This window comes from Eublepharis macularius, chromosome 11 (assembly GCF_028583425.1).
Source record: "Eublepharis macularius isolate TG4126 chromosome 11, MPM_Emac_v1.0, whole genome shotgun sequence".
Taxonomy (NCBI): Eukaryota; Metazoa; Chordata; class Lepidosauria; order Squamata; family Eublepharidae; genus Eublepharis; species Eublepharis macularius.
This window is the reverse complement of record NC_072800.1, coordinates 66,423,156-66,438,170: the sequence shown is the minus strand read 5'-3', so window position 1 is coordinate 66,438,170 and position 15,015 is coordinate 66,423,156. Positions and strand designations below refer to the sequence as shown.

Below are 15,015 nucleotides of genomic sequence, written 5' to 3'. Positions count from 1 at the left end.
AATCCTTTTTTGCATTGTTTCTAATTGATTAAAAAAAAACCTTATACATGGTTAGATCCTGCAGATCTGTTCTCTTTTCCTCAGGCATAAGAGTCCTTGCATTAGTGGATGTCTCCCTGAATCTGAGGAAAGCGCACTACTATTAGACATCTGTGGGACCCAACCCATCATTCTGATCGAACTAAAGCTCATATTCAGTTGATCAGTCCTACCGGAAGAGACAACTGGGGTATTTAATGAAGAGTTTTCTTTTCTGCAAATGTATCCAAGTTTATGATCACACTCCTTATTCACCCATTTGCCGCTCCGAGACTGCATTGTTGCACAGATTTTCTCTGATTCTGGAGATGGACTCCCTTATAGAAACAACAAAACAAATATTCATTGTCCTTGCCCTTTGTTAACATTGCATCCATTTTTGTAATCATAACAAACAATGATTTATCTCATCCTTCAGTGTTACTTCAAGTATGCACATTGTATGAACTACAGAATGATGTGTGTGTGTATGTGTACACATGCACGTGCAAAAACTCACAATAGTTAAACCCAGTTTTGATAATGATAGTCTTTCACTGGGTTGTGCCTACTGATCATGATCAACCTGTTAGCCATATTCTATGGAGCATTGTATGGAGCGTACCACTGGGATATGGTACAGACTGACTGACTTTCAGGAAATTTTCTCCCATCACTGCACTCAAGAGAAGAGATGCACTGTGGAATCTTTGTCTCTCTCGTAGCTCTTAAAAGAAGGTGCTGAACAGGTAGAAACGTTTTTCTCAATATTAAAAGGATTGCGTAGTAATATATTTGGTACAAGCAGCTTCTAGGGAATACATTATTTATTGCTTGATCCTTCCAAGAAGACTACGAAGAGTTATTTTGAAAACATCATCTACGCTTTCAATGGGAAGTTTTCATATATTTCAGCCCCATAATACATTCATTACAATATCTTGGATTTCTGACTCAGTATTAAACAGTCCTAGCTTTCAGTACTGCTTGTCTATGAATGATCACTCACCTGGAGCCCAATTTAAATATCTAAAAGGATGGTTGCCAACCCACTGCCATCCACTGTCCATATCCAAACTGTTAAGCCCAATCCAGTATTCAGTGTTCACAGGACCTGTTGTTGCTGTTGAAAGGGAAGAGAAGGAGTAATACTGTATGGCAATATTATAGGAGTTTTATAGTTATGAAACTAAAAGGGGGAGGGGGAAGCCTGACCTGGTACAATTAAGGTTGCCAACTTTTCTTGTGGCATGGCTTCTGTGCCTTTCCCATCTGACTATCAAGTAGAAATTATTCCAATCATGAAGCTCTTCCTTTGCATTGCAACTGCACAAGGCAAGCTAATCAGTTTCTGCCTTCCCACAGTGGATCTTCTGGAAGATTCAACAACCCTAAATGACACGGGCCATTCATGTGTAGAGAATAAATTTTCTCAAAGTGTTTGATCCCAGACTGACATCTCTTTTTAAAAGAAGAGGACCCTTATGTCATAGAGAACACTCAAGACAGCATTAAAAGGAACTGTTCTTCTAAAAACATGCCACACATCAGGATAGAGCAAATCTGGGGGTAAATAAAAATAGGTTGGATACTATGACTTCCTTCTACCAAGTTTTCCTTCATTGGAAGTAGAAGGAATCCTTAGCAGAAGAGAGTCAATCGTCTGCAATTATTCTAGTAACTGCATTCAAAGCATTGTTTGTTAGTAGTTCCTGTCATGAATTTGGATTGCAAGATTACCAGAGCCTCTACATTAAAATAAAACATTATTCCTTACGTGTCATAAGGTAGACTTTTCCTCTACTTATCGAAAACTACACCGTGCACTGGATCTCTTGTATTATTTGAATCTATAAAGATAGACCCAATTCATACTGAAGCCATGGTATTTTCTCCTCCTAACCATTTTCCTGATCAAATATCACTGATCCTTTGGGTGGCAGCAAGCTCCAGTAAGCCAAGAAAGTAGATATCACTTCTTTGCCTCTCTTTTCCAGAGCTCATTGCAGCCAGGAGGAAGCATTTTTTGTTCAGAAAAACAGGCTGGGGAGAAAGTCATATTCGACTTGTCTACTAAGATCCAACTTAGGCACCCAAAGGCTGCTTTTTATGGTTAACATGCAGGGTTTTTGGGGGGGGGAAGAGGTGGTGGAACTCAGTGGGTTGCCCTCGGAGAAAATGGTCACATGGCTGGTGGCCCCGCCCCCTGATCTCCAGACAGAGCAGGGTTTAGATTGCCCTCCGTGCCGCTCAGTGGCATGGAGGGCAATCTAAACTCCCTTCTGTCTGGAAATCAGGGGGCGGGGCCACCAGCCATGTGACTGTTTTCAAGAGGTTCCGGAACTCCGTTCCACCGCATTCCAGCTGAAAAAAAAGCCCTGTTAACATGACATATTGGCTGTCTAATATTAACATAAAGTTTTCCCCTTTTTACTTATCTTTTAGCAATATAGTTAAATATCTTTTCCACTCATTCCCATCCCCGAAGAAAAATGATCATACTGTAATTTTGAAATATATTCTACAGAAAAACAGATTTTTTTAAGAGACTAATCACTTATGTGTGCTTCATTTTTTGAAAAAGAAGTTATACCTGCTAGGTATGTTTGTTCATGTAGTTCTGTGATGCTTAATAATTCTGCATTCTGTTGCTGGCAGCTTTTTCTTGCTTGGAGCCATGTTAGAGCTGACTCGGAATTTATCTGGTATTGAATTCCCGTCAAATGATTTCTGATCCAAAGATCATCATTGGAATCTGTAAGTGTTGTTTAACAATATTATTGTCAAGTTATCTCAGAATCCTGAAGTAAATCTTTCAACTTGGTCTGAAAGTCAGTGATCCTGAAGCAGAGCTTTCTGTCTGAGAGGACGCTGAAGTTGGGGAATTGGCACATGAACTGAACGTGTTCATGAGGGAAAAGTTGAGCTGTGGGGACTGGAACACTGAAGTAAAACAGACCTGTTAAAAAAGGGACCCCGAGGAATGGCTACCAGTTCAAGCAGGCAGTAACTCTGGGAAGAAATTCACCTAGGTCGAATCCACATTAACCCATTACCCGCATGTTTATCAGATATCTTCCGTTTGCCTCCAATTCACGATTTTTCCTCTTCGTTCACATTCCTGCTTCCAATCTGTCTTTCTCGCGCGTCCCTCCGGTCACACGGCCGCTCGAAAACCGCTTTTTTGGGTGGGATCTTTTTTTCCCGCCCATTTTTTAAAAATTTTTTGAGCGCACTTTTCCGTTATTTCGATCTTGCCTTATAAAGAAACGTCATTGAAGATAATGATGCCTCTCTTTCCCCCACTGACAGCACTGATGGCTCTCTCCCATTTCTTTTTTGGAAATTTGGAAGCATGTGGGAAGCTTTCGTGGGCATTTCCTATGCAGGACAGTTCAGTGCCTGAATTTTACTGAAGTTTCACTTCCTTGGAGTGTCATTATTTCGATATTTCGTAATTTCGATATTACAGTAATATAAAATTTAAAAAAAAAACAGTTAAAAAGAAAGTTTTGCGAGTCCGTTCTGAGGATGGATTCACCCCAAAATGATTTTTCAAACTACCAGATTTGATTCAGAAACAGCATAATCAATAAATCCAATGCTATGAAGTCAAAAACAGTCTTTTGCAGACTACGGAGCACTTGCAAGTTGAATCAGCCAATAGGAACTCTCGGAACGGCCGGAGAGACAGGAAGGGGGGTGGTTTTTTAAAAAAACCGCGTAAATTGCGCATTGGCCCATTCACGGCCACCGTGAAACTCCCGTTGAAAACCTGTGACCACATATTCGGGAGAAATGCGAATGAAATGCATCTGTTTAATGAGGTAATGTGACCGGCACTTGGGATTGCATGGGGAATGCGGGAAACATGCGACTTAGAATGAGTAATGTGGATTTGACCCTGGTCTCTGTAACAGCAGTGCCCCATGATGACTCCAGTTGCATAAGGATTTATCTATAGTGATCAAATTGATAATTTATATACAACTTTTATAAGTAATATTCCAAGCATGTGTCCATTGGGCAAAGAAGAATTTTAATCAACAGTAAAACTGGGGTCATTTTCCTATATGTCCAAAATTTGATAGGTAGAATTCCATATAAGAGCAGGACAATCCCTGAAATATTATCCAAACTCAGTGGGAAAGTTTTAGCCAATGGGAGTTTTTAATTAAAGTTGCTTACTGAAACCTATGCGGGGAAAACAAAGAAAGTAAAAATAAAGTCCTGTTTTGACAACAAAATAACAAATACTTTTAACTGGAAAAAAATTGTGCATCCCTTGTTTCTAGATGCAACTACAGTTGCCTGGGTTTCCCTTCACCTTTGCAACAGAGGGTCATCATTACACTGTACCTCGTACGAGGCTCTTGCATCTTCCCTCTCTGTCTTTCCGTAGTGAGAAAATCTGGAGTCCTGAGGGAAACAGCGTAAGGAAAGCACAGCCTGCCAATGGACCAGCACAACTGCCCCCAGTTCCAAGAGAGCCATGGTATGAAAGGAATACACAGAATGAATGTGGGTTTGAGTGGGATCTCCCCCAGGGGAATACTGTGCATCAGAGTGGATGGAGTCGCCCCTAATGTAATAGTATTTTGTTGTCTTATGTAAGTTATTTATTTATCTAGTTAGGGTATTTTTACTGCCGCTTCAGAGTTCTTTTCAGGGTGGCTTACAATTAAAATAAGAACACAATGAGACCATTTAAAAGCTAGTAAGATAAAACTCCTGATTAAAAGCCTGGGTAGTAGAAGTAGTAAAGTTTGTGTGGATGAGGGTCATTACAATCAATATAACTAATGCTCCACATTCCCCCATCTGTGGATACTTAAATCCAGAAACTGCAGCATGAACAGACCAGATAGATTTTTCTACAAATCTGAGAAAAGCCCCAGATTTGAACCCTGAAATCTTAAAAAAAAATAGAAGGGTATTTAAACCCCTCAAAATGATAGAAGCAGCACCTGTAGCTGTAAGAAAAGAATGTTCTTAGTAGACGTAACTAGACAACCACAACTCTACTGCCAGAGTTCAAGCCTTGGTTTCTGTCAGTAAAAGGCAGGGGGAGGGTGCAGGACTCTTTCCAGGGCTGTTTTGTCCTCATCAAGGCCAGGCTCAGCAGCAACCACCGGGATGCTTACTACCACCCAACTTGCATGACTCACCAAGGCTGTGGGCCAAACTACAAGTGACAAATGATACTTGAACGGCAAGTGTATTCCTCCCTGTTCACTTGCCCTCCTCTTGCTCTCCACTCGATCCACTTGCTGTTCAAGTGTTGTCACTTGTAGCTTGGCCCTGAGCTGCTTGCTACTGTTCAACTGCAGCCACCTCTCGAAAGCCAGTGTGGTGTAGCAGTCAGTTTCAGACTAGAATCTGGTGGACCAAGGTTCAAATCTAGGGCTGCTAGTACCCTTGTGTAGTGTGGGATTCCCAGCTCCTAGCTTCTGCCCTCCACCATCACTCACCAGGCCAGCAGGAGGGGAAAGCCCCACAGAATGGGCATAGGAGGCAAGAAACCTTGCTCCCCACAGGCGCAATACTGAGCTGGTCACTGGAAGTGGTATCATCATCATATCTAGCGGCGGGCATGCTCTTACCCTTCATGGGGGGGGGCACAGGGGAGCATGACCATCACTGGGTGTGATGACATCACTTCTGGAAGTGACATCATTGTGCCTGCTGGGAGAGTGTGTGCTTTGTGCATGTGCAAGTATATAGCCCAGGTAAGCAACAGGTTTCCCTCCCCACCAGGAGGTTAAAGGGACCTGGTAACCCTATTGAAATTCCTACTCTGTAATGAATGCTTACTGCATGACTTTGAGCTTTGGATCCCCATTGTGGAGAAAAGTAGGGTATAAAACGAAGTAATCAAATCTAGTTGAAGATGGGGGGGGCAGATAAAAGTTAAATTGGTTGGTGTTTGGAAGTGAGGAAAATTGAGGGCATGAGGGCTGCTAAGAGGAGGGGAAAATAGTGTTGGGAAGGGGATACAGGGGAAAGTGAAGTACCCTCACAGGCCTTGCAGGTTCCACATTGTGCAACTGGTCCCAGCCTGGCTGGCACCACTCAACTGGTCCCAGCTCAGCCAGCATCTCACAAATGGATCCATTTGTGCAATTTGGATAGAAGTTTCCTGGGGAGAGGCTGCCAGGGGGAGAGAATGAGGGAAAGCTGAAGACAGGGATGGATAGTAGATAGAGGGAAGTTGGCTGGTGGGTGGAAATGAGAGAGAGAAGCAGGGGAATGGGAGGGAGTATGGGGGCTTTCAGGGAAGAGAAAGAGGAAATAGTGGGGAAGGAGGAGTGAGATGCCCTCTCAAGTCCTTGGTCCCCCATTTTCTTATACTAAAAATTAGGGCTGTTGGGGGGGGGGTGGATTTCCTTTTCCTGAAATTTGCTGTTTCTCAAGGGGTTTCTTCTGAGTTTTCTGCCTGCATTTTTTCTTCCAGGGAAGAAAACTCAGAAAAGAACCTTTGAAATGCTGTATTGAAATCTGAAGGGGGAGCTAATTGTCCAGAATTCGGAAGAAAATCAAAAGAGGCATGGGGCCAAACTAGGGTTGCCAGCTCCAAGTTGGGAAATTCCTGGAGATCTGGGGGGTGAAACCTGGAGAAACCTGGAGAAAGTGGGGTTTGGGGAGGGAAAGGACCTTGGCATGGCATAATTCCATAGAGTCCACCCCCCCCAAGTAGCCATTTTCTCCAGGTGAACTGATCTCTGTGGCCTGGAGACCAGTTGTAATTTCGGGAGATCTCCAGCTACTACCTGGAGGCTGGCAACCCTAGGCCAAACGCAGCAAAAATCACCAGTGCAAAAAGGGCCTGAGTTTTTTAAACCATGTAATAGTGTAGATTTCCTCACTTGTGGATTTCTGCCCGCTGTTGTGCCACTGTAACATGATTCCAAGGGCATAAAGCAGTCTGATCCAACAAGGATATGTTCAGAAGCCCCCGCTTGAGTTTAATAGTTTCTTTAATGGCTCTCCTTGTTCTTAATTTTTCATCTATGTTCATAATATATAAATAAATCAAAACTTCCTCTTCGTGAAAGAGGAATTGCTTTGAAACTGTTTCTAATTTCTAAAAAGAGGAATAGAAACAGTTTGCTGGATTTCAAGGAGAAATTTGGCAAAGAGGAATTAAGAGAATTCTACTTAACTTTACTAAAAAGTAATATATAAAATATTAAATATTTACAAAAGCAATAGAAAAAATAACAATAAACACTCATTTTAAAAACTGAGGTTAAAATTTCTAAGCCCTATAAGCTCACCAAATAAACACTGAGAAAAGATTTGGCATGGATTGTCCTAGCAGCCAGTGTATGTGGTGGTATCATGTATGTGACAGACTGGTCAGCATCAGATAAAAGATAAATTATTCTGTTCTCCACTTCACATGGATTTAGGCAAGCCAAGACATCTGTGAGGAATTTGGCTCTAGGTTCCTGATAAAGGGGACAGAATAAGATGTAATGAGGAAGGTCCTCCAATGCTGAGGCATAATACATAAATGCTGAGCAACAGGGGTTTGCGTGTATCAACCTGATAACACGACAGTTGGCAATGTTTAAAAACAGATGCCTCTAAAAGCAATTCAGAGTTTTTAAAAGGTGACACTAGACAGATAGGAAGTTCTGATGTGATCCTTCTTAATTGATCTAAACTAGAGATGGGCACGAACCACAAGACGAACTAAAGTTCATCACGAACTGGGTCAGTTCATGGTTCACGAACCAGTGGTTCATGGAAGCCCTTTTTCCATGAACATCCATGAACTGATCTGCCAGTTTGTTTGGTTCATGTTAAACTCCAATACCCCCTTCCATGCCACTGCAAAGTGGCAGGGAAAGAGGCATTTACATTCCCAGATCAGCTGCTTGGCGAGGATCTCCCCGACAAGCAGCTGATCCAAGCCTGTGGGGGTGAAATGCTTCCCTTTGCAGCAGCATGGAAAAGGGTATTTAAACCCTGTGAACCATGAACCACAAACTGGTTCACGAACTGGGGCAAGTTTGTGAAAGTTCGTGGTTTGTGGTTTGTGAAACGGGACAAACCATGAACCACAAGGTTAGTTTTTTTTCCTGGTTTGTGCCCACCTCTAATCTAAACCATGGGGAGAATAAGGAGCTAGATAGGATATGCCTGTTAAAAACCTGGATACAAAGATCTGTTTTGGCCCAGTACCTAAAAGAAAGTAAAGTATACATTTATGTTTTTATTAGATTAGATATGCCAGATAAGCCTTATATGGGAGAGCATTCCAAAGGTGAGGTGCCACCATATGTTCTAGTGACCACCAGCCTCACCAATGAAGATGGGAGCAAAGAGAACAGGGCTTGATAGGCAGATATTAATGGGCATGATGGATAGTATAGGAGGAGATGATCATATTAGATATCCTACTGTATGAGATAATCAATTGAATGACTGGATCCAGGACCTACTGAGTCTGTGTTTTTGATAAGCCAGTACGGGAAAATGTATTAACATAAAGGTTGCTGAACATTTTTTGTAGAACTTGGAGTCCAATCCATCACCTCTGATTTGGTTTTAAACTGTTAAACCTCACTCATCCAACAATAATTGTCAAGTATTAAGTTAGAACTGAAATAATTTTAGGAGTACGAACACAGAGCTGTGAAATCAAGCAAGGGCTGTTTTTGTTGTGTGAGGTATTTCCATATGTTGCAAGCCATACCTGATTCATGTAAAATGCTCATTATATAAATGACGCAAATAAATGAAATAAATGATGCAAATGAAAATACTGAATAAAACAAAACAGGGACATATCAGCTATAAACTGTAGAGTTACTGTTACTAGAGTTATTTCATAGCCTGGAGAATATATACAACCTTGCTTTCTTTCTCATTTCTCAATCCATTACTATGCAGAGATAATCCAGTCTAAGGCCTAATGAAACCAATGGGAAGACTGGAGCAACTCTGCATAGAATGGCAATCTTAGAAAAGAGCAAATAAATTTGATTTCTATTCATACCATTCTTATCACCAACATTTAGTGGAACTGCCCTCTCCATGCATGGAATCAGATGGAAACTTCATCTGATCCGTTATTGAAAAAGAGGAAGAAGGCCTGTGTGCTTATGGAATGCTTGCACAACACAACTGCTTATGTACAAAGGAAGTTTATTGTTATTTTTATATTGAAACACTTTGTCCGGAACTAGCAATTTGTCTTCCATATGCAACCACTAAAGACTATCCAAGAAAGACACTTTGTTTAACTAGCTAGCATCTAGATCCTATTAATGGGGGTAGCATAGTGTTTTCATTGCATATGTTTTTTCCTTATCTGTGAACTAACATAGGCTGTCATGTCTGAAAAAGGAAAGCTCATTTTGAAATAAATGTTGTTAGTCCAGTGTTTCCCAACCAGGGTTCTGTGGAATCCTGGGATTCCACAGGACATTATCAGGGGTTCCACAAGAAATCATGGAATAAATAAATAATTTTGAAATAATGCAAAAGATTCCATATATCCAAATTCAGCCAATAATTCAGCATTTGTTCAAAATGAAACAAAACCAAATATCACACTGAAAGCAAGCCTTTATTGACTTAGAATGTAAACTTTATTTTGATGTTTAAGTTTAATTTTTGATTTGATGTTTTGACACTTGGAAAAAAAGATTAGATAATACAAAAAAGACAGGAAAATATTTCTTTTTCTTAGAATGTAAACTCAGACAGACAGATAAATTTGAAAAATTAATTTAGGGGTTTCTCCATAGGAAAAAGGGTTGGGAAACACTCTTTTAGTCTTTAAAGTGCCACTATACTTTTGTTTTATTTTAATATATTTAACAACACTAATCTTACTATTTATGTTATTGTATACATCTAGGCAGTGCTTTTTCTATTTAAAAAAACTGGGCTGGTTCATGGTTCACGAACCGGCAGTTTGTGGGATCTCATTTCTCATGAACTGTGAAGAATTTTAGCCTGGTTTGTTTGGTTCGTATTTTGGTTCATCACTGCAGACAGTCTGGCACCAATCAATCAGTTTCCTAGACAATGGGGGATGGGCTCTCTGCGGACTTCTGCTGACCTGGAAGTGACGTTTTCACAAACAAAACTAACCTGTTAGTGATCTGGGGCAAGTTCGTGGTTCGTGAAATGCAACGAACCATGAACCGCACAGTTGGGAATTTTCCCAGTTCGTGCCCATCTATAGTGCTGGTATGTGTGAAGTTCTCCTCTCTCAGCCCATATCCCAAATACCCAAGAGGTGTACAAGGTGCCAGGACTCTGTACCAGCACATATCCCCAGAAAAATAATCTTGACTCTAGGACATCTACTCCAATTACTGATTATTACTACAACAAACAGAAAAGTTAAAAATAACCCAACATTTGCCATACTTAAAATCCTTTACATTTAATTACATATGAAAAAAATTAGCATTGGCCAGTGTAACTCTTAAATCTACAACTTCCAACCGGTTTTTTAAACCTTTTTTAAATCTTATCTGATACTGGTACTGACAACCTGTAAAAAATGGGAGTAATCCACAAGTCCCTAATACCATAATAAACAATGCTCCAAAGTTTCCATCTGTCCAGTACCACAGTCAGAAAGTCTATCAGGATATGAAATCTTTTGCATTCCACCTTGCATTACTTGGGAAGAAATAGAGTTTAATCTTGCGAGCACAAATTGTGGAATGGTTAAAAAATCTAAATATAGTAAGGGTACCTTTGGATAGGACAATCCCAAATACAAAGGAGAGCATACCCTACGGACTGTCTGCATAGTACTCAAGAAATCCAAAGAGTGATGTTCTTATATCACCAGCAAGTGCCCCTACTGCCTTGGTGAGTCTGCTGCCAGTTGCCACCCTGGTAACTGTAGGCAAGCCCCCATATAGTGCCCATCCTTTCTCATCCATTCAGTAAAGTTCTAAACAGGGCAGGTGAATGAGAATAAGGGGTACATGCAGTCTCCTACCTACCACAGTGGTCTCATGTGGAGCCTACATGCTTATCTATACAATACAATAAGATCTTATCTATGCATTACAACAGGCACAAGTAACAATGACATGTATCTAGAGGAACTCACCTTTACAAAGAGTTCCATCACTTTGTGCAGCTCTGCATGTTGTGAGGGATCCCTTCTGTGCTGTTTTTGCAAGCAGAAAAAGCCAAGGAGTGGGGCCCTGTCTGCCCCTTTCTTAGGCTCTGTGGGTTCCACAGTCATGAGTAGACATGGGCATGAATGGGAAAAAAATTCCGAACAACCTGTTCATTGTTTGTTGTCATCAACTAACATTGTTTGTTGCCAACAACAAACAATGAACATAACAGAACATGTCCCCTTAACGAACATGCATAGGAAGCTCACCTTTACAAAGTGCCCCAGCACTCAGTGAGGCTTCAAGTGCTATGAGGAGGGAGCAGGGGCTGCAGGCTTCCTTCTTGTGTTGGAGAACCTCAGGTACACAGGCATACTTGGGCTCCACATGTCCACAGTCTCATGACTAGACATGGGCACGAACAGCAATACGAATGAAAAAAACCCATGAACAGTCCATTCACTAACAGAAGCCAGACACTCAGGCGCCTTCAATCAATTCCCCTGGCAACGACAAGGACTGAACTCTGTCTGAACTCCTTCTGGCTTTCCTTCTGGATTTAACCAGTTATGTTCATTGTTTGTTGGCAACAAACAATGTTAGTTGATGGCAACAACAAACCCTTCAGCTTCCAGCAGACAGTCCAGTTTTTGCCACTCAGAAGAGAAATAGACAGCAAAGGGGGGGCATGGATCATACTTTTCCTGGGCTGCAATCTCTCTGAAACTTGGGGGGTCTTCAGAGGACAGTGAAGACTCTGTGCCCTGCCAATTTGGTGGGTATTGGACACTGGGAAGGGCCCTTTAAACATGTCCCCTTAACGAACATGTTTGGTGTTCGTGTTCATGGCCCTTTAAAGATCCCTTTAAACTATCAGCTGGCAGGTGGCAGGGGGGCTGTTTCCCCCTCAAAGTAGCTTCCAACAGGCAGTACAGTTTTTGCACCTGTGAAGAGAAAATGACAGCAAAGGGGGTGGTGCTAGCTTTCCCAGTGCAAGAGGGATGGAGAGAATCTCTCTGTCCTGCTGGCACTGAGAAGGAGCAGCTCCAAGGCACCAGCTCTGCCCGCTGTCAGAGGGACGAGGAGATTCTCCTCGTCTCTCTGACAGCAGGTAGAAGCTGCCCCATGGCAGCACCGGCTCTGCCCACTGTCAGAGGGACCAGGGGAGTCTCTCCTTGTCCCTCTGACAGCAGACAGAAGTGGCCCCATGGCGGCCCCAGCTCTGCCCGCTGTCAGAGGGACGAGGTGAGCCTCCTTGTCCCTCTGACAGCGAGCAGAAGCAGTCTGTGGCACCAGCTCTGCCCACTGTCCGAGGGACGGAGAGAATTTCTCAGTCCCTCTTGCACCCAGCAGCAACAGCCCAGCTGTGCTGGGGTGGGGCAGGGGGGTGGAGGCTGGGGGTTGTGGGGTGTTTAAAGGGCCCTGCCCCTTGCACGTGGTAGGAAAGGGCCATGGGGAAATCCTTGGGCAAACGGATTTCCTATGCATGTGGAGTAGTATGTTATGTAAAAGAATGGGTGTTTTACCAAAGGCATAGCCAGTCATCAATGTAGAAATAGCTATATTGTTGCCAGTGTGTATATCTAGATATTGATGCAGTTCAACATGGACATTGATCAGTGTCACTACAGTGCAATGGATCATACAGCATCTTTATACTAATTGTATGGTTTAATATAAAGGCTTTCCCAACAATGAAGCAATCTAAAACCTTTCACAAAGCTTGGGAGGGACTATGATTCAGTGGGAGAGCACCTGCTTTGCATGCAGAAGGTCCCAGGTTTGATCTCTGTTGTCTCCAGTTTTAAAACATCAGATAGTGAGTGGTGTGTTTTACCAAAGGCATAGCAGAGACTCTGGCAGAGGTAGGGTTCCCAGGTGCCTGCCAGGCATTCCTGGGCACCTAGGCACTCCCGGGGATTTGCCTCCTCATCAAGCTCCCAGAAGTGGTGGGCAAGCTCCCAGAGGTTGCCTGCCACTGGCATGCACCTCAGGAATGCATGCTGCGTGTGTGCTCCCAACTGACAGAGTGATGTCACTTGCAGAAGTGATGTTGTCTTGTCGGCTGCGGGAGCATTCCTGCACTTTGTTTGGGGCCTTGTGTGGAGCACAGGAGCACTTGTGCAGCCAGTGCAATGACATCACTACTGGAGGTGACATCATTGCATCAGCCCCGGGGCACATGAAGAGGATCCTTGTGAGTGGCAAAAGGTAAGTGCCAGCTCTCCCTACCTCCTGGTGGGGGGGTGAGAGGGACCTGGCAACCGTAAGCAGAGGGTCAGTATTGACAAGACTGACTGTGATAAATGTTTTATCTGAGTATAAGGCAGCTTTATGTGTTTACAACCAGGCTGCAAATGAATATTTCATTCACATAGTGAAATGAGGCTAGAGGAAAGAGTAAATCTCATGAATCTTAATTAATGCTGATTTAGATACATTATTGGTAAGTTTTAAAATAGTGCACATTGTGAAATTCAAAATTCCACTATGTGCTGGATTAACTTCTATTTTATGTCAGCTCAAATTAGAAAAAGAATACATACAAGATAATGCCAGATCACTTTAAAATTGCTCACTATGTTTTAACATATTTTCATTATTCAAAACTACTATTGGCACATCATCAATTTAATAAATACTGGGAAGAAGTCTTGGAGATAGCAAGTTTCTTTGGCCACTGACTGTGCATGTGCAGCCTCCTGATGGGGTGACTAATACCCCTAGCATAGTGTGGGGTCAGGAAAATGGCATGGGGGGCAGGAGCCTGTTCAGTTGTAAACTGGTTAAAGAACTGGGAGCAGAATTGGAGTAAACAGTTTTCCCTATACCAGGAATAAGCAGTGGGGTCTCCCAGTGATATGTGGACCAGTGCTATTTAATTTGACCAAAGGGGAATGACCAAATTGTGGATGTTGCCAAAATATTCAGTACAGTGAAAAGCCAAATGGACTATGAAGTGTTTCACAAGGATCCTTTCAAACAGGGCAACAAGAGAGTCAGTATTGTGTCAAAAAATCTCAGCTTCACGTATCTGCTGATGGGGTCTGATTTGGTGGCAAGAATACAGGAAAAATTATTTGAGCTCTGCAGATACACTATGTTACTGGCAGAAAATACTGAAGAAGGTTAAAGTAGAAAGTGCCAAAGCAGGATTACAGCTGAACATCAAGAAGACAAAAATAATGACTGCTCAAGAATTGCACCATTTTAAAGCTGACAATGAAGAAACTGAAATTGTTAAAGATTTTCTATTCCTTGGCTCAATTATCAACCAAAAGGGAGATGGCAACTAAGAAATCAGAAGAAAGTTTAGACGTGAAAGAGCAGCCATGTGGTGCTGGAAGAGCATTTAGTGGATGCCACAGATTGCCAAAAAGGCAAATAAGTGGGCTTAGATCAAATCAAGCCAGAATTCTCTCTAGAAGATAAAATGACAAAACTGAGGCTATCATACTTTGGTTACATCTTGAGAATACAAGACTCACTGGGAAAGACAATAATGCTAGGAAAAGATAAAGGCAAGCAGGAAAAGAGGGAAACCCAAAATGAGATGGCCTGACTCAATAAAGGATGCTCTGGCATTCAGTTTGCAAGATCTGATAATGGTAGGATGTTCTGGATGTCTTTCGTTGATAGGTTTGCCATAAGTCAAAAGCAACTTGATGGCACATAACAAATACACAACCAGAAAAGGAGGGTTTTAAAGTCTTATTTTGAATGATGTGGGCAGGAAATTCATTCTAAAGAAGCTCTCCTTGAACCCTAATGATGTGAATTGTTATCAGCCAGTAACAAATATTAGGGGCCTGCATAATGAAATACCCAAGCTGAAGATATATACAGAAATTGTAGTTTCAAATAATTGCCTTGATTTCCCAGAATGGTAACA

General features: G+C 42.1%; 1 protein-coding gene across 1 annotated transcript in view; it reads right to left on the bottom strand.

Moving 5' to 3' along the window:
* The window catches only part of LOC129337988 (macrophage mannose receptor 1-like), a 75,772-nt gene that overhangs the window by 57,546 nt on the left and 3,211 nt on the right, over nt 1–15,015 (bottom strand). Inside the window, exons 4-6 of the mRNA XM_054992023.1 lie at nt 2,612–2,773; nt 1,028–1,141; nt 213–356 (exon numbers count right to left, since the gene is read on the bottom strand). Coding sequence (XP_054847998.1) covers nt 213–356; nt 1,028–1,141; nt 2,612–2,773 — 420 coding nt within the window. The remainder of the gene's footprint in view (nt 1–212; nt 357–1,027; nt 1,142–2,611; nt 2,774–15,015) is intronic.